This window comes from Bombus impatiens, unplaced genomic scaffold (assembly GCF_000188095.3).
Source record: "Bombus impatiens unplaced genomic scaffold, BIMP_2.2 scf_0582, whole genome shotgun sequence".
Lineage (NCBI taxonomy): Eukaryota > Metazoa > Arthropoda > Insecta > Hymenoptera > Apidae > Bombus > Bombus impatiens.
Window position 1 is genome coordinate 314,449 of NT_177001.1, and position 19,375 is coordinate 333,823.

Consider the following 19,375-nt stretch of genomic DNA (forward strand, 5'->3'; position numbering starts at 1 on the left):
CTATAGAATTATTCCATGCCTTTGTTAGACAAAGCGTTCATCTCGTGACCGCGGCTACGTTCGGCGACTGACTGACGCCTCGAGCCCAAGCTCACTATCATAACTCTCGAACAATTACAATCGGATTGAATAATTACAATTGTTCAATTACAGCTATAGTAGACTCTAGGTTACAATGTTGCGGGATTATCCAAAATTCCAAAGGCTCCGGTGTTCTTTCATCTCCGACATATATATGGGTTTAGGTTAAGATATTCAGGAACGTTGAATATTTTAGCCGTTTCAAATACTTTGATATCTACTTGAAATATAATATTTCAGATGGTTTCGGATCTTCAATATTTAAGAATCCATATACTTATTACACTTGCTCTAGTATTCACATACATACTCAAAAATTGTTAGTATATGATATATATTCGAGTACTCTTACCATTTTAGATTCCATGCCATAATCTCAGCTACTAAATATCTGTATTATACTCTATGCTCTTAATTTTTCAAGTAAATACATTCTTCCACCAACATAACCTCCAAACCCTTATCGTTCAGGTGACCTGTAAACTTCCTCCGCGAGTTTTTATCCTCGACATCTCTACGAACCAACAAAAAAAAGACAATCAATCCTCAACTGACAGTAGTAAACAAAGCAGGAAAGAAACTGAAGATAACGCGACACATTGGCGAGGTCGATCGAGCGTATAGCATATCAAGAAAAGACGGTCCTCGGTGCGGATTGAGCGGTGGTATCGCGAACCCTGGCTTGCGGAATGAAAAGCCTCTTTTGTCTCTATGCGGCTCTTTCTCTCATCTTTCGGGCTTCCTCTCCCGCGGCCAGGACTGGGAATACAATTGAAATATCATCCAGTGGCGCGCACCGCTTCATTGTCAACTAAGATCATTTGGTCTTAGAAATTTATTCGGTCCAGGATCGTGCTTCCGAAAGGTCACAGGCGCGGGCGTGAGAGAGGGAAGCAAGGGCTTTTCTTCGAGTTCCTTTTCAGAGCGGAACAAGTCGCCGAAAGAAGGGCAACGCTGAAATTCCAACTTCGAGGATCACATTGAATTACAGGTCGAGCTACGAAGCGCGCGCTATGGCTTTTAGTTGCTGCAAGTTTCTACTCGCACGTTTTCCATCCTCGTCTCCAACTCGGTAATTTTACTCTACCGAGTTCTTGCTTGTTCTAGGGGTGCAGGAAGTTGTATCAGAGATTCGACGTTAGAAAAAATAGTACGAAGGTTGTAGTTTTATAGTAGCGTCTATTTTTGTTTAATAATGAGAAGACAATATTTTAAATATTGTTTCTTCTATTTTTGGTTATAGTAAAGTTTCCTTTTTATTTTCTTTTTGGATTATAGTTCATTTTATATTTTATATTTGAAGCTTACGGTGATTGTATAAAAGTTATTGTATTAACAGTTAATATGACTATTTCAAACTTCGGTTCAATTTTTAAGATACAGATTAGTATTTCAAAATCTTTTTACTAGATTTTGAAATGTTATAAATTATAGAGAAAAAAAATGAAATGATGTTTACACATCTTGAAGCCTGAAGCATTTCCTTGAAAATAGAAATTGAAACGATTTCCATTCCATGGAGAAACAGTTACAATTGCGAAAGAGTTAATCTGCCTAGGGCAATATATTGAATGGTGATTGAGGAAAGAGCTAAACTCTTATGTGGTAATTAAGTGCCGCCCTGTTTATTCGGAAATTTCTCTGTCCACTTGATCGGTCGTGCCTCCAATTATCTCTATTGACGTTTTGCATCTGTTGACGCAGCATCCGGTAGCCCTCCGTCGTGCAGATACGTGAAGGGTCAATGGTCGGAATGCGACTCGAAAACCAACACACGGTCCCGCACACTGAACCTTAAAAAGGGAGACAAGTCCTGCGACCAGATCAAGATCATCCAAAAAAAGTGTAAAAAAGGTAAGCCACTTTTATTTTATTCATTATTCATTTCCACTTTTGGCAACCCTCGTTCTTTAGTTCATTCTTGATTTAATTTTTTTGAAGTTTATATGATTAGTAGACTGCGGATTTCTTTAATACTATATGCATTCTATGTATTTTTGTACTTTTAAATTTCCCATAAATACATAAATATTTACATATTAGTAAATTGCATATTAGTATTTATTGATTAGTAACAAAAATTGGAAAAATATTGTTCATTAATTAAGATGTTCTGAAAAATCACAAAATTATAATAAAATGTGATGTTTGACAAAGTAACAACACTGAACAGTATCATATTTGATAGTACTAATTTTATTTATCAAAAGGATTTTCACAAATTTTTTTATCAAAGGACAAGAGGAATTCAAGCAAATGGAATGACTAATAAAGGAGAGAAAACTCTATAATCGGAATCAGTCCTTTGTTACTTTCTCATCAAGGAACATTAACATGCACCATTCCATTCCGAATTCTCTCATATATAATTCATAAAATTCGAGAAAAAGGCTATTTGATAAATCTGATAAGGGTATTTAACCGTGACATGCTTGTATTTCGTTGATTATAAACAATGCACGACGTGTCTTTCGCTAATTAATACACACTTTAATTTGGAGACACGAACGAGGTTGAATAGTTCTTTAGATAGAACGAGAGTTAATGGACCTGACTAATTAACGAGAATCCCAGGAACGTCTTAATTAATTGAACGGAACGAAGAAGGACGCTTCTAGTTTATCGATAATTTCGGGCAACGGTGCACAATCCCTGTGATAAAGGCATGCTAAAATGGTCATGTTTCTGTGCGTAATCACTGTCATAATTGTGTTAGTTAAATTTGAAACCGGTCTGGAAATTTATATGCAAATTACGAGATATTTATTGTGAACATATATTTAGTAAAAAAATTAATGTTAAAAATGGTTCTAATGAATATATATTTAGGTTCGTTAATATTTCCTATAGTATAAAAATAAAAAGTATAATATAAATATTTCGTATGATATAATATATTTAAAACGTATATACATATATGTAGAAGGTTCCTACTTCACATACAACTCGAATATTTTTGCGATCAATTGTATATCAGAATGAATGAAATGAAAAGAATCGAAAGAAAAGTACATTGTGGTTAAAAGCTCGTTAAAGCAGCGCTATCAAACGTAGACTGGTCACGTTCAACGTACACACACCGACGTGGAACTTTTTAATTTAATGGACGCCGCTCCGTTTCCCCGCGTCTTTTCGATCGAGTTAAATGTGACATTTAGAATCTAATCTATCGCAATGGCCGCACAGATATTTCGATTTCGTGCGACGACCATTTGCTTTAAAGGACGCCACTTTGGGAAACCAAATTAAAATAAATTGCCACGAATGTCAGATTCCCAGATCGATGTTTTCAACGTGTACAATGAATAAAGTGTCACCATCTCTTAGAAATTTCTAAAACAAAAACGAATAGCGAATTTAGTAGTATTTCGATAGAAGTAATTTTTCATAAAACCAAATAAGATATTGGTAAAAAATAAAAAAGAGAATCTATGGTCGTGTGTCGTGTTGTAACATGAGATGTGCACCGTTGTCGCCTTAACTTGTATCGTGAGTGAATAATGGAGTTTATGGCGTTGTGATTATCTCTGTGCGGCGGGGAATATAGCTTGCCGGTACGAAAAGGGCACGTGGAGCGGATGCGTGAATCAGCTGATGACGAGAGTGGACAATTTGAAGGCAAACAGTGACGCCTCCTGCGAAAAGACGCGCCGGCTAACCAAAAGGTGTAAACCGGAGACCAACACTAAAAAATCTCCTAAAGGTATTTTTCTTGCCATTCTTCCTCAAATATAAGTATTCTAATTAAATATGATCCTGAAAAATGTATCAACTATAATCATTTAATATGATAACTGTCCATAAAGAAACAATGGAAAAAATAGGTAATTTTTTAAAAAATTAGTAATGTACAATTCTAAAATAACTAAATTCCTATTCTGAAGACATATTTCCACAAATCTATTGAAATCTACATTGATTTTAGTAATCGTAATAGATATTTCACCCCATTTCTTATCTCCGTTGTTTGATGGATATCGATTATATCTGTAACGTTAAAATAACTGCAAAATATCGTTCGAAATAATTTGAGTATACACCAGACGTACTATACTTTCGAACACAACCAACAATGGCGCCAAGAAAAGATAATTTGTCATTGATATAATGCAACGGAGCGAAAAAGATGTTCCTTGAAATTTTATTAAAAGACGCAACAACCCTATTGTCTGAAGTTCAGAGTTCTGCAATGGTGCGTAGTTGTACTTTAAAGATCGACACTGGTGTCACGATTCACGATACCTCGCTTCGTCGAGCATGCTTGACGATGGCATTGATAGAGTTAAAGATAGCTTATTGAAGCTTTTTCATGCGGTCACGATCAGACAATAGCAGCAATAAATGTTCCGTCCAAATGTTTGAATAGGGAGGACATACGTCCAAGAAGAACATTTTGTTCATCGTACTGATCCTTTTTCTCAATGAATTTTCTTTTATGAATGTATTCTTTTTACTGGATCATAAAACATTCGTACGAATAATGTATCAGATAAGTACATTAACGTGATTAACACAGTTAATCAATATCTCGTTGTTCTAAATCGTGACCCGTAATTACTGAACTCATTCAGTTTTGTAAGTTACAAATTTATTATCGGCAATCGATAATAACGAATAAATCACACATGTACGTATTTCAAAAATATCATAACTCAAACAATTTTTTCAGCAAGAAGCTATTTGAAAGCTTACGAAAAGATATTTATTAAGTTTACAAATACGTAATATTGGCAAAAAGAATAGATTCTAGAAAACAATGGTCAAATATTATCTTCGTAATTTTCCATTTTCAGCCCCTAATATCTATAAATATTTGAAAATTACGATTTATAATTTTAATGAAATTGTAATTTTTTTAGGAGAACGAGCAAGCAAGAAGTCGGGTAAGCAGTAAACAGAAAAAATCGTCGATCATACAAAATGGTGCGCGGCGATCTGTTTCGACAACAGGCAACGAAAACACAATCTTGTCTTTTCCATGTGAAACTCTAATTTTCAAACAGATACTATTTAGCGTGAGCGTATGAAATGAAATGGACGAAGAAACGGAAACGTTCTGTATTTTATAGTACTGGCAGTGATTGTAATTGAAAAAAAGAAATTTCTCAAATACGATCTGTAAATCTGACTTTCGAACGTCTTCGAACGTTGCTGTCGGTACAAGCTCGATCGTCGATAATAATTATCGATCGTATATGTCGGCTGTTTTCAGAATTACTTCCATTATATGTGGCCAAATGTTATTAATCACTATGCGAATATGCAGTAAACAGCATAGTTGCATTCAATATTGTTCTTAACAGTTCTGCCGACTCTGTAATTGCTGTGTACCAATTTACATGTGAATATTACGGATCTTGTCCTCGATACAGTAGCATAATAAAGTCATTAACATTCCTTATTGTTCCTTATTATAATAATATTCTTTTTTCATTCTTTTACTTGGTTTCCATTTTTTGGTTGTCGAGTCTTTAAATATAATAAGTAATTCAATGATTAGCCGTAAATATAAGTGATAAAATAGTTGATTGTTACTTCTTTTAAGAAAACCATCTTTCTTTTTTGTATTTTTTATTACGATTACTAGACTATGCTACTATACCGATGATAAAACGTTCCAAGATATAGTAATTGTATAGCAATACGCTATGGTAAACCTCTAGTTTCAAGAATCAACACGAAACTACTGCCGTTGAGATTCTTCGCGAAATATATTCTTGCTAGAATATACATCTCGTTACGAACCCATTCGATTTTTCAGCGTTATATGATTATCGATCATAGCGTGTTAGAAATCCCCAGTTAGAAGTAGTTTATCTTTTTTTTTAGTATGCGTCGAAAGATTAAAGGAACGAAGGATTGAAGGAACAAAATAATAAACTCTATGTTTTTAAAATGCCCATTAACTTTGTCTTCCTCTAAAGAATAAACGATCTCGCTATTGACGCAAATATTCAATCCATTGAATCCGCTAGAAGTCTTTTCCGCACACATTCTTACGCGTAATGTGTTTTAAGCTGACTCTCTGTTCGGTTTATTTTTTCATTGACAATATTTATACTTAAAACCAGGTACAATGTTTGTGGACAAAGATTATATCTTCTCAACTGTCGCATAGATAATATACAGTGTTCGATGTTAACTATGTCTTATACATCCAAAGGTTTCCAAACTTCTCGGACGTTTTTATTTTTATTAGGACATAATCGAGGTTCCAACGCAATTCATAAATTTAATTATAATAATGATAAAAGAAAAGAAACTACTCTTTTGTAAGGGAAGGAGTTATAATTAAAACTAAATAAATATTTCTCGTAATCGTTGAAATGAAATAATTTGGAAAGTGTTATTTAAAAACTGCCGCGTCCTTAAGTTTGGGAATCAGCGACTTACGTAATAAGCACGATTTAATAATTATTACCATTCTCCGATATGTACTAATGATTCTTCTCGACAAGACGTAAACCTTGCATAAAATGAAACGTCGATATATACAGTCGTTATATGTGTCTCGTATTATCTCTGAATGGAAAAACTTAATAATAACGAAAGCCAAATGAGCATGAAAATCAAATTAACATAATGCAAAGTCTCAAGCATCTCGTAGATCCGGGGGCTAATTAAATTAATTAGAACTCGTCTCTACGAGGTGTTCCATTGAAACTATAGAAATCAAACCTTTCCCCCTCCCCAGTACAAGATTGTATTTGTTTTTAAGTCTAGATGTATACAAAACAAGAGAAAAATTCGGCAAAGTCAAGTCAGCTGATTCAGGTAATGATGCTGGATATATACGGCGTATCTGTATAAAAAGAAAAGTAAAAAGAACAACTCAGCGAACACGCGCACTATACGGATCGATCGTATTGATCGGTATCAATGATCGTAGATTAGACTACATATGTACATCATATCATCATTATGCATAAAAAAAAGAAAAGATAAAAAAACGAATCTATCGATAGAGTAAGATAGCATTACGTTCTATGGTTTCTTCTAATTAACTACCATTAAACGTCTACTAAAACGTAATTAAATAATAACATGCTTGACCTCTATTTGTGTGGAACTCGATGGAAGTTCTTCGTGTTTTAAACGCATTGTAACATAGCATAATAACGATAGAACGTACGCTAACGATTAGAGATTAAAATTGCTCTTAAAACGCGAGTGAAGTATCATGGCGAGAGGAAGCGTTAATTGCTTTTTCAAATTTCGATCCATCATTGTACTTGCAACATAATCAAAAGTCTTTCCAATTTTGTGTTATTGAATTGTTTGATTATGCCATTCGAAGTTTTTTAAATCATTCATAGTATTCACGTTAATAGATTGAACATGTTTAGCGAATTTGAAACCAATTAATAAAACCGGAGGAGAAATTCTGTTCTCGGTATCTTTCTATATAGTAGTCGCGGACGAGTTTAAATCAGATCAAAAGAAAGCGGGAAATATTAGTCGATTAAGGAGGGCATGTTCGAAAGAAAGATGTCTTCAATAGGAAGTTCAGGTTTTAGTTGCCTAGGCCCTAGGCAATCGAATCAAATTCATATTTCTTAAATCAAATATCTCGTAGCTCGTGGGAAATTGTCGTCAGTAATTTATTTACAAGCTGACGTTATAACTGAACGCAAAAATTGTATAATGTATCTACTTACTTATTAAATAATTGTGTAACCGTTACACATGTAATAAAAATCCAATGTTGTCAATAAAAACTAAATATTATATACAAAACTGTTGATGAATCTCTTGATTTTCAGTCAAAGCAAATTGATTTGAATTTTTAATAAGTGAAACACATACAATGCATGCATGTTTTATGTAAAGACAAGCATTTTTTATTTATATGAAAATCATATAAAAAATACAAATTTTCAAAGATAATGATACAATTGCCATTGCATAAAAACGTTAAAAAATTGGACGGATACAGATCTTAATTTCTTCAATATAATTATATAATCTTCTTTCGCTAATACTTTGTTTCTTTTCTTTCATGTTGTGTCATGAAATATATTTAAATTTAACACAGAATTTAAAAATTATTGCTTACTTTGTTATACGTATCATTCTTTAAATGAATGTTTATACGTTTAGAAGTTATCTTAGCGAAGAAGAAAATATTTTACGAATTTTCATGACACAAATCGTCATTAAAGAGAAAGAATTTGAATGGACGGAGATTCGTTAAAATTCCTTACTCTATGTATAAAAAGGTGACGTATAAAAGACACATGGAATTACATTTATAAGGCACATAAATACATTATCTTAAGGTAGAAAACTGATGTTGTCTGCATGTGCTGTCAAAGCAATTTTTTTAAGGTATGCTTGTGAAGAATTTTCAGATCTGAAGTGTTACTGTGAAATATATAGTAAACACATACTTATATGATAAAATAGATTCTAATTTAATCTAAATTCTTTTCTAATACGAAACAGATCCGTAACATGATGTGAAAACATATGGTGATATCTATCTAATTTTACGCCATAGAAACTGAAAGTTTTCGAGAATACGCCTTTTCTTCCCATTCTCGATCAGACGGCAACGGTGCATGCCGTAGCTTACAAATACGCGAACCGTATCTTAATAAAATTATTATTACACAGACAACCAAAAGGGTTAAACACGTGGATGCTGGCCAAAAAATATGCAGTCCCATATTTTATACTTAAATGATTTTTTTTAAGGTATAGTTTTACCTTGTGTACCTTGTGTTTTACCTTTGTACACTTGCTACTTTCCAACTTTGGCTATTACAGTAGATCAGTTTATATGATTGTAAAATAATTGTGATGTTCTTAATTTGATACTAATATTCTTGAGAGCTTGTAAACTTTTGTATACACATAATATCAAGACTAATGTCTAATTAAATTTCACTCTCACGTTTTTGCATCTCCATATATTCTTGTGTTTGTGGTACGGTTCCATATGGTTTTGGATTGTGATATTGTAAAACTTCTTGTTTATCTTGTGTCACAAGACGTCCTGGTTCTAGCTCGCTTAAGTCCAAAGGTGGTGTTTTATGAGGTAATACAGTCCACAATGGTTGAATCCACCTATTTCCTAATTACGTAAAAAGAAGGAGAAGATTATAAGATCATTTGTAAATGAAAGATGAATAAAATATCTTATAAAAGTTACCTGTATGGGGACTTTGCCAATAATTCCTATGACGGGAGCACCAACAAAATCCAATGTTCAAAATGCATAGGAATGCAAATATGAAGGAACAGATAGTGACAGTGACATAAAATGGAGTAAAATCACCATATTCGTGCTTCACAAAGTATGGATTCTTCAGATAATCCTCTCGCTCGTCTAAAATGGACATTTTATAAATTTTAGACTGAGATTCTTCTGAAAAAACAAAGATGATTTTCCCTTCAATGCTTAAACTTACACCAAAATTTTTAAAGCAATAATTAAAAAGTTGATTGGAAAGAATAAACAAATATTCTTAATCATATAATAACATCACTCAACATTTAAAAAGTATATAATAAATAGTCAATTAACAAAATAAATACATGTCTTCCAAGAGATTTAAAAAATGTATATTTCAAAAACTGAATAATGTCTTGCATTTTTATAATACAAAAACTCCATTTTTTTTAGAGATACAATCTCGCGTCATTCACTTAAAGTAATGAAGGCGTGGCGTAAGGTCAACATTACGAAATTAGAGATACTTTAAAGTGTGTGTATATTGTTTACTATTACCATTATTGATTACATTGTATTTGAAATAATAACTATGCCAAAAATTATAGTAATACTGATTTATCCTCAAAAAGATATGTAGTCAGTTCGTAAAAAAAGAAATTAGGGAACCTCAATATGAATAAATGAGAATAACATCAATATTACATAATACGCACCTTCAAATAGTTCTTTCGTTCTTCGTTCTTCTGCCGATCATTAATTAAATCTTTTATTAATTAATAATATATATAAAGTAGTTTTACTAACATTAATGCAACGACGTAACTATCACAATTACTCACATCACTCAATGCATTAGAATCTGTTACACTAAGTTGTATTTGGGCGGGGCGTTGTATATGGTGGGGGAAATGAGTGCTTTATGCAGTGTTCACATGTAGCGATAGAATAAAATAGTCGTGTTACGCTATCGCAAGAACTTGCTTTGTAAATTTAGTTTTAGCTAGCTAAAGTCAGTCTGTGTATATAAATTAGGAATAAAATTCTAAATCGATTGATTTTATGTCTACATGAATAGAAAAATCTGCATTGTCTAAAATGAGAGAAAGTCAGAAGTCGGCAGACAGGAAGTACTTCATTAAGTAACGTTCAGTTGGGAGCTGTCTCGAATTAGCAATTGTGAGACAGGTCACGTACAGTGCTTGAAAGAGTCTGCTCTATTGTCTTTCCCAAGTTATGTACATATTTCTTTCGCAGTCATTTCCCTTCACATGCGTGTACCCGTCGCTTTCTGGTTGGCCCATCGAAGCGTTTTCCATCTCCATCGACTCAGTAGTGGATGGACCCGAAACATGAGATTTCGATGAACGGGGAGAAACCCCACCCAATATTGAATCAGGATGAGCAGGGAAGGGGATCCGAAGCAAAGAAACGAGGACATGAGCAGAAACCGCGACTTCGCAAACAAGAACCAGTTTTTCGAATTAGATCAATTTTATTCATTCTCGAGAATTAGTCTTCTTGCATTCTTGACGAACTAATTTTTGACGCGAAGTGTAAGGTTTTTGAGTAAATCATAAATCTAAAGTCTTCTCAATTTCGCACATTCCGGTGAGTAGAGCGGTTCAGCGCTTCACGAACACCAATGAGCAACGTACTTTTCCCTAGAACTGAGAACGTAACGTAAAGCCGCATTCCTAATCTGTAAATGCTTCAACAATTTTGGTTAAATGAAGGATTGGTTGAAAAGGATAAACTCCATTTTGTTATAATGAAAGTTTATTTAAATTAAAGTTAAGCCATTTATTTCATGTTATTTGTTTATATTAATTCACTATTATATTTCATCTTTTGTAGCCACGATACACATATTTTCTAGTGATACATCGGTAGTGGTATAATAAATTAGATTAGTTTGAAATCCAACTTTTTTTAAGTACTCCAAGCGACCCCAATTCAATAATGAATTTACTTTTCGGCCGATTTGTTCTTTTTCACTCGAGGTTAAAGTTTTTATGTTTGTTCTTAAAAATATTAAATAATATATTTTTTTTATCTTTAATGGTTAATTATAAAAAATATTTGGAATTTTAACATGAATATGTTACCTTGTCTCTCCTGAATCATTTTGAATTTCTGGAGTATTAATTGCCTTGTTTAGATCAGAGCCACAAGTTGCCCAGCTAGCAATGCTACATAAAATTGTAAATTCATTTGCTGTGAATCCAGACTGTTCTAAATACTCTTTCCCAACATATGATGCATATTCACATCTGTGATGGCAACAAAATGCAATGATTATACCAGTGACATTGCATTTAGGTTCATTTTGCATTGCTTGAACTAAGCAACTTAGAGTTAAATCTATGAAATAATTTTTTTTAGTAATTTTAATATAAATATTATGAATATAATATTAGAAATATATAAAAATATATATATACCTGTAGCTGCTCCACACAAATGTTTTGCAATACCAACTTTACGTTCAAATTTTTTAATTCCTGTTATATCATTCAGTTTCAAGTCAGCAATGTCAGCACGTATTCTTTCTATTAAGAGAGAAGATTGTTCATTTTTCAATTTATTATCACTCTTATGTCTGTGACTTGAACGGTCTACCAATAAAATACAACAGTCTTTTTTATGCTTCACTATTTGGCCCAACCAATAAGTTAGTTTACCCTTTCCTGCTCCAAATTCAATAAAGCATGTATTGTCTTTTATAAGATTTACACGTTCCAAGTGTGATAATAATGATGAATTTTGTAAGAGATGTTTCTTAATAGTTTTTCCACAAGAATTATTATTTATTTTATCTTTAAGTATTGGATGTTCCAATACTATTTTATGAAATTGGGGTAACTTTTCTATAAAAGGATTAAAGAATTATACACTTTTTAATTTCAAGTTTTGAATTTACATATGTATGTATTACTAACCGTAAACAGTTTTTACTTTGTCTATAACTGTATTTATTATAAGGTCATTTAATTCAGAGAGTGGTATGTGTCTTGGTGCTTCGTAAGTCTTATTAGCATTAATTCCTTTTACGATAAATGATGGTTGTGCATCAATCAAGCGTTTTGCATTGCATACTTTCAAATGTTTAGTTAGCTTAGACTCATAACATGTACTGGAAATGATCTATAAATTTTATATACATAACGAAATATGAAATATTTATTATAACAGAGACATAAACTCACTGTGTCGGATCAAGTGGACATTTTATTCGTTTATTTTCAGATCCTTCTTTATCAGAAAGATTAAATTCTAATGAAACTGGTTGATGTTCGCCGCAATACTTCTTTCCTTCCTTCACTACCATACGGCAATAACGTTTTTTTCTCTTCACAAAATACATGCAATGACTTTCTCCAGTCATTTCATTTAATCGCTAGATTCTTTGTTCTATAAAGTGTTTTTGTTCGATCAGTATATATTTGAAAGAAGCTACAATTCATACGTATACATAACGTGACATAACCTAACAGTAAATTAAACATGCTGTTAGAGCTACGTAGGATTAAACTTACTTAATTGAATACATAAATATGTATTACTACATCTAATAATTTTATGATTGAAAAATTTTATTTACTATAAGAAGTCGATCATAAAATTGAGGCTACTTTAAATTTGCGTGAAATATAACTCAACTAAAAAGTATGTATATAATAGGCAATTGCAGCAAACGTCTGTAGCAGTTGCTTTCAAGCGTTCGAAGAGATAGAGGTTATTCATTTTTTAAAATATTATATATTTTTTAAGGTTATTTATCTAAACAATTGCATTTGTCTTGCGAAATTTCTATTTTGATGTTACATTACATATTCATTAGTCAACTATGGTTTGCCATATTGCATTGATAAATTGTTTTTATATTTAATATATAAGTTTCTGTATTTACTTAACATTTTAATATTAGATTTTACCAACAGTTAAAAAAGTGGATAATTATTTATAGTTAATTTATAGTTTACTTTGTAGATGAAACAGTAATTCATAAAACCAATTGTCGTTAATACAGTTTTCTATTGAATCGAATATACATGCTTTATTATCATTTCTACAATTTCAGAAACACTTCTCTCTGTATTTAAATCTAATATACTTAAAATGGAGCCCTTATCCAATGCAAATATCTTTGTGTGGTATATATTTGTATGCTTACACTTCGCATATCTATTTTATTGGAGTATAAATATATATATACATACATATACATATTGCTTTTATGGCAATTATCCAACACGACCAATATTTGTTATCGGAACGTCATCGAATTTCCTATTCGCTGTATTTTCTCGATAGCAGTTGGTAGTGAATCATTTAACAGGAAGAATATAGACCGAATACAGACGATTTAACTCGGTGACTATTTTGTAAGCATCTAGCTATGCATATGTAGATTTAATATCTTTAAGTATAAGCGTGCGTTGTGTGCTTCTGTTCTTCTAGTACACCTACCAGGCGAAACATTTTCGACAGCCAATCGCGTGTAAAATTACTCTTTATACAGCGTACTCCCGAATTAAGGTGTGTGGCATTCAGAGTTCTGCTGGAGTGTTATTCGCAATACGTTCTCGTTCTTTTATGCAGTTAACTACATTTATACTAAAATTGTGTACATGTATGTATGTGTGTGTAATACAAGTGATAGTGAAGAACATTATCTTAAGAATCTATTATGTATTCCGTGCCTTTTAAATCATAACCTCTATTTATATATTCCAACGAAATATTTAAAACAACAGACGATCGATATTCAGTGAACTATGATGAGAATCAATCTTTTCTTCTAACGATGTTTTGGATTTTTATTTAATTTAAAAAAAAGTACATGATGACAAAATTGAAAATTGAATAGTATTTGAAGTAATATTTTGATTAATTTATCTACGATCTACTGGCCAACTCTCGCAGTTTTGGGAACTATTGTGAAGTAATTCAGTCTCTCGTTATAGTTTCGTGGACTACGACCTTACACCAGTTTGTCTTTGTCACCGCATGTACGGTAGCAACCTGTTGCGAGCTTGTGACTGTTAAAAAAAAATGTCCGGTACAGATTCCCACAGTCAGCATGCGTACATTTATATTTTAAGACCATTTTGGAACCGGTGGAAATGGTACGCGGTGATTGCATTATTAGGCATCGGTTCGATTATTTTAATTCGGCAATTCATATTCGCGTCCTATTTTCCTTTGAATCAGTTAGGACATAATGCGTATTCGGAGGAGCTAAATCAAGATGGTACGTATTTATTATTCAATGTGTATCTACTTGGATATTGTCATGGCAAAAGAATAAAATTTAAGTGGTAAATGAATTTGGTAAAATCGACTAGAGTGATATTAAAATAAGAATTGAATAATAACAAACATGAAATCAATATATAAAGAACACTATAATATAAGAATATAACAATGGACGAGGAATATTTTTATTGATATGAAAGAAATATTTTTTAAAAACTAATAAAATAATAGACTGATTTACCGGTGGAAAATATTGGAAATTCATGACGAAACATATGACAATATTCTTGTTGACGTGCAACTTCTAAACAAGTATATTATTAATAATAATTTGTTTCTACTGCTGTTGCAGTCCTTAATAGGTGGTATAACTTTACCAATGGTGAGTTTAGAAAATTAATTATTTACCTTACATTTTTAAAAGATTTAATAATGTAGCAATAATCATAAAACGTTATACAACATTGCTTAATTTGTTCTTTTGTTTCTAAATTTTTTCACGTATTTAGGTTAATTTCGTAATGGTTTCGTATTAAGAACACTTTTTTTATATTTACACAGGGGTATAGAATTTCCGTAACATAATAACAGTATTGTTTAAAGTTACAAATATTAATCTTAATCTTTCGAATTACATTTGTATTCAATCTGGATTTATTAATGTATGATTTACATCATTACCAATCAAAACAATTGATAACGTCTCTCTATCGATCATTTATTGCTAAGATCTTTATTGCCAAGATCGTGTTATACGATATATTGTTGACCTACAGGAGTATAAACAGAGTAAAAAAATAATTGATCGAAATCTCAATTGAATGCACTTACGCATAACTATGAATTATTGTTATTAACCTCTTAAACTTGAAATATTTTCCTATATATATTGAAATAGCTATATTGACATACCGAGATATTCCTCATACCCTGTTAGGAAGTTAAGAGACATCTGTTTCGCGGACGTTTGTAAAAGTAATTGGTTATGGAATGATCGAATTAAAATAAATATAGATTGAGGCTAGCAAATGTTACAAATATTTATTGTCCTTGTTTATAAATACATATTCGATAGGAATGCTTGATCGGTAATATCAATTACTGTTACTATTATTTTTAAAATTTTTAATTTGAAATGATATTTTAGATTACACATCCTTTTTAGTATATCGTTAATTGTAATCTTATGAAATTCTTTAAAAATAGATAAAAAAAATCATCTTCGATTTCGATGATTTTGAAATATGATACAGAAATCAACATTTTGAACACTTATTTTCTTATATATATCATTAGGTGGTAATGGTAAAATCCGCAATCACTTAGTTGCCAACCCAATACACATATATAGTCGGCGGTCTCGTTTAGTTTCCGAGATATTCGCACATAACTCTCGGTATTACTACAGTGATTTCTACCTATAGCTTTTGCATCCGTAACAGTGTATGTATTAGTTTGGATGCTGGCCGCCATTTTCCTCATTTTCTGTTTGTAAAGCTGAGTCGGGCGAGTTTAAAGCCCTATGCACAACTGCAAATGCGAGCTCGTAAGCAATGTCCGTTATAACTTATAATTCAATTAAGAGCGAATATCATAAGTGCATTAGGTTTGGATTCGATTTTACAATTCGGCCGCTGCAAAGCGACCAGCAACTCTTACGTAAAGTAATAACAATTATTCCGTTTCGTAAAATAGTATCAAATACTCATTCGTATATAATTTTCATAATTAATCTATTATTAGCTTATCCAAGTATTGCCGGTTACCTTGCGGCTGCCGGTTTGAAAACTCTAACTGAAACTCAAACCCAATACATTAATCATATTCGTGTAATTTATAACAGACATTTTTTACAGTTTTGTATATGAAGTTATGCGCGATGCTTTAGGCTAGTCCACCGTCATTTATAAACAGAAGATTAGGTGACCGGTAACCAAATCGTACACATACGCTGCTACAAAGGTACAACTACAGATAGAATTCATTGGTAGTGATACCGCCAGTTTTTTGCAAATATCTCAGAAACTAAGATTGCCGCTAATATGTATAAGAAAAGTTATTCACAATATCGATTTTTAAAACATATCCAAAAATCATCGAAATTGGAGATAAGGTAGCCTTTCTGCAGTTTCATCAGTAATAATTTCTATGGTCTGATGCATATGCATATTCTTTTCCAATGATGTCTCAGCCATTTCAGTCACGTTTACAACTAGTAACGTTTGAATTAATTTGTTCAGTCTGTGTTTATGTCATGCTATTTAGTTATCAAGTCATGTTATTAATACCGCATGTTAAGGACACTACATCAAGGACATTGCAAGCAACGGGATATTAAATATGCATAACTCTCGTACTTTTACTTATATGACAAATTGATACATATTTATCGAATGTTTTCTCCAGAGTTCAATTACAAATTAAAATCTGGCCATAATTCTGATTAATCTGATTATGTATATTATTTTAAGTTGTTAAATGGTACAATGGCAAAATACAGTCACCATCGGATCCGGCACATTGGCAGCGGTACATGACCGATATTCGTCGACAATGGATATTTCGGGAATACAATCCGGATCAACCATACAACCTTGAAAATCCAGAAATCGAAGATCAATCGATGGGCCAAGCCGAACATATTCGAAAAATTTTCAAAGATAAGGTAATATTAAAATATTGTGTAATTATAATACTTTTAATATGAAATCAGTAAAAAGAATCACTATCAATGGTCTCATATTCAAATATTTTTTAAATACATACTTTTAATATACAATTTTTACTATCAAATATTTTTAATATAAAATTGGTAAAAAAAAAAAATTACCGTCGATAGTCTCAATTAAAGAATTTTTCAGATGTTTTTAATATAAAATTTCTGCTGTCAAATATTTTTCCTACGTAACGAAGAGAAAGAAATATTGTCAATGATTTTAAAATTCAAATATCTTTATTTTCATTATTCAAATTTCTGTTATCAAGTATTCTTAAATTGAAATTGATAAAAAAAAAAAAAATACTCTCAGTGAAATCTCAATTCAATTTAAGAGAAATGTATTTTAGTTCTCGATGTTTGAATAAGTGGCAACTGAAAACGCAAACATTTGATAATTTGTTTACAGAAAAATGGCTTCTTCGTAGAATGTGGCGCTTACGACGGGGAGACTCGGAGTAACACATTGGTATTGGAACGATACTTCGATTGGAATGGTCTTCTGGTAGAGGCGGATCCTTTGAATTTCAGTAAAATGTTGAGAAAAAACAGAAAAGCTTATCTAACACCTACGTGCCTTGCCACTGAGCCATTTCCCTCCGTGGTACGAAAGTTCGTAATTTGTTGCAGAAAATTATATAATAAGTTACCTTATTTTTTGCAATATTCATATTTTTTATTCATATATGTATATATTTTTTATTCATATATGTATATATTTTTTATTCATATATGTATATATATATCCATTGTGCAATTTTCAGAATTCCTTCTTGATGGCCGATAATGTTGGACGTCTCCACGAGCTGAATGCTTCTGATAGCCATTTACCAAATTCTCCTGATGTTGCCCACAGTGGTGTCCACATCTCAGTTCAATGTTTTCCATTTATAGATTTAATGGCTGCTCTTAATGTGACTACAGTAAATTATTTTAGTCTTGACATTGAGGGGCATGAGCTTCAAGTATTAAAAACGATTCCTTTCGACATGATAAATATCGAGGTGAATTTAACTTAATTTAAAATTAAGAAAAAAATTATAATTTTAAATTTTGTTACTATTTTTATTATTTTTTAATTATCTTTGCATAAATTTTGAATTACGAAATTTTCAGACACTTTCTGTTGAATTCTCTCATGTTGAAGAAGGCAAAAAGGAGTTGATCGGTTTTATGGAGTCAAAGGGTTATTATGTGTATTCAATGGTTATTAGATCTGATAATTTAGCACACGATATAATATTCGTGAAATACGACGAAAAGTTTAATTCACTAATAGAATAATCTCGCCTTAGCTACGTTAGCGTTTTCCTTTTAATATCATATTTAAGTAACTTATTTAATGGGAAAACTACATCATTAAGTTATATACATTATCACATTAGCGTACGTAACATTAAACATATTCCATTGTAATGTTAAATGCAAAGTGTTAATATAAAAAATTAGTTGATCCGATATTATGAATATTGTTCGAATTTTATTTTACAAAATATTTACAGAAACATATATTTTGGATAATAAAAATAAAGTGTCTCTTTGTAAATAGTTCGCATAAATAAAAATCAATAATGATCTATAAACTATTGAAAACGAACGCTTTGCAGTCAATTAGGAACGAAATTTATACATATAGCATATAAATCGCATTAAGAAGTTTGTTTTACCTGCTCCAGCTTAAGCGTCCTAGATATTTAAATATTTTTTACGGTAATTGATTCCTATTGTAAAAATAAAAGTGAACATTATACAATTTTTAAAGACTACTGGAATGATTTAATGTACAATTAAATCAACCTGCCATTTATTGCTACGTCATGAGCAATAAAGTTTTAATAGTTAGCGCGATGGCAAAAATATCGATGTATATGTTCCGCAGAGACTGTAATTAAATAAATAATTATTTAAAGCTCGAAGACTAGTTTCGTCACCTCCTCAATACTTTTACTTCATGGAAAATTCTATCTATACAGTTTAAAAATATCTCTAATTGTTGTAATATCTGTCATAATTATAAATATAAATCGAATATGTACGTAGTTCGATAAGCGCATAGGAACTTAATTTCCGTAGAAACTTAATTTGTCATTTTGTACATTTATAAAGATGAAAATTCACTAAAGAAATTAGAACAAACAATT

At 31.6% G+C, this 19,375-nt stretch overlaps 5 protein-coding genes and 1 long non-coding RNA gene across 11 annotated transcripts in view; 3 read left to right on the forward strand and 3 right to left on the reverse strand.

Annotated features, from left to right (window-relative positions):
* Positions 1-1,285, forward strand: part of LOC112213307 — a 4,091-nt gene extending 2,806 nt beyond the window's left edge. The window contains exon 2 of the long non-coding RNA XR_002947197.2: positions 246-1,285. This is a non-coding gene — a long non-coding RNA (uncharacterized LOC112213307). The remainder of the gene's footprint in view (positions 1-245) is intronic.
* Positions 1-7,016, forward strand: part of LOC100749487 — a 45,197-nt gene extending 38,181 nt beyond the window's left edge. For both annotated transcript variants that reach the window (XM_033322307.1, XM_024369533.2), the window contains 3 exons: positions 1,786-1,935; positions 3,629-3,784; positions 4,941-7,016. In XM_033322307.1, coding sequence (XP_033178198.1) covers positions 1,786-1,935; positions 3,629-3,784; positions 4,941-4,975 — 341 coding nt within the window. In that variant the 3' untranslated portion in view covers positions 4,976-7,016. The remainder of the gene's footprint in view (positions 1-1,785; positions 1,936-3,628; positions 3,785-4,940) is intronic.
* A 1,399-nt stretch (positions 7,017-8,415) lies between these two features.
* Positions 8,416-8,882, reverse strand: LOC112213306. The gene has a single exon (XM_024369534.2). It carries the CDS (start codon positions 8,748-8,750, stop codon positions 8,571-8,573), a length of 180 nt encoding a protein of 59 aa, XP_024225302.1. The 5' UTR covers positions 8,751-8,882; the 3' UTR covers positions 8,416-8,570.
* Positions 8,480-10,135, reverse strand: LOC100746940. The gene is made up of 3 exons (XM_012388903.3): positions 9,973-10,135; positions 9,236-9,451; positions 8,480-9,157 (listed from the first exon to the last, which is right to left on the reverse strand). Exons 2-3 carry the CDS (start codon positions 9,423-9,425, stop codon positions 8,961-8,963), a joined length of 387 nt encoding a protein of 128 aa, XP_012244326.1. The 5' UTR covers positions 9,426-9,451; positions 9,973-10,135; the 3' UTR covers positions 8,480-8,960.
* Positions 10,136-10,657: 522 nt separating this feature from the next.
* LOC100749806 lies at positions 10,658-19,144 on the forward strand. 3 transcript variants are annotated; one of them, XM_033322306.1, is made up of 7 exons: positions 10,658-10,867; positions 13,721-14,513; positions 14,871-14,900; positions 16,990-17,183; positions 17,644-17,838; positions 17,999-18,238; positions 18,351-19,144. In XM_033322306.1, exons 2-7 carry the CDS (start codon positions 14,315-14,317, stop codon positions 18,516-18,518), a joined length of 1,026 nt encoding a protein of 341 aa, XP_033178197.1. In that variant the 5' UTR covers positions 10,658-10,867; positions 13,721-14,314; the 3' UTR covers positions 18,519-19,144. The 3 variants fall into 3 exon arrangements, with proteins under 3 accessions (XP_033178197.1, XP_012244272.1, XP_024225300.1); XM_012388849.3 differs by lacking the exon at positions 10,658-10,867 and adding an exon at positions 13,517-13,644; XM_024369532.2 differs by lacking the exons at positions 10,658-10,867; positions 14,871-14,900 and having other exon boundaries at positions 13,569-14,513.
* Positions 11,039-13,328, reverse strand: LOC100749688 (tRNA:m(4)X modification enzyme TRM13 homolog). Of its 3 annotated transcripts, none has more exons than XM_033322305.1 (6): positions 13,243-13,328; positions 12,466-12,670; positions 12,199-12,392; positions 11,701-12,126; positions 11,365-11,620; positions 11,039-11,280 (listed from the first exon to the last, which is right to left on the reverse strand). In XM_033322305.1, the coding sequence occupies exons 2-6, from the start codon at positions 12,642-12,644 to the stop codon at positions 11,094-11,096; spliced, it is 1,242 nt and encodes a 413-aa protein (XP_033178196.1). In that variant the 5' UTR covers positions 12,645-12,670; positions 13,243-13,328; the 3' UTR covers positions 11,039-11,093. The 3 variants fall into 3 exon arrangements, with proteins under 3 accessions (XP_033178196.1, XP_012244425.1, XP_012244424.1); XM_012389002.3 differs by lacking the exon at positions 13,243-13,328 and adding an exon at positions 12,796-13,127; XM_012389001.3 differs by lacking the exon at positions 13,243-13,328 and adding an exon at positions 12,796-13,127 and having other exon boundaries at positions 12,466-12,712.
* Positions 19,145-19,375: the final 231 nt, after the last annotated feature.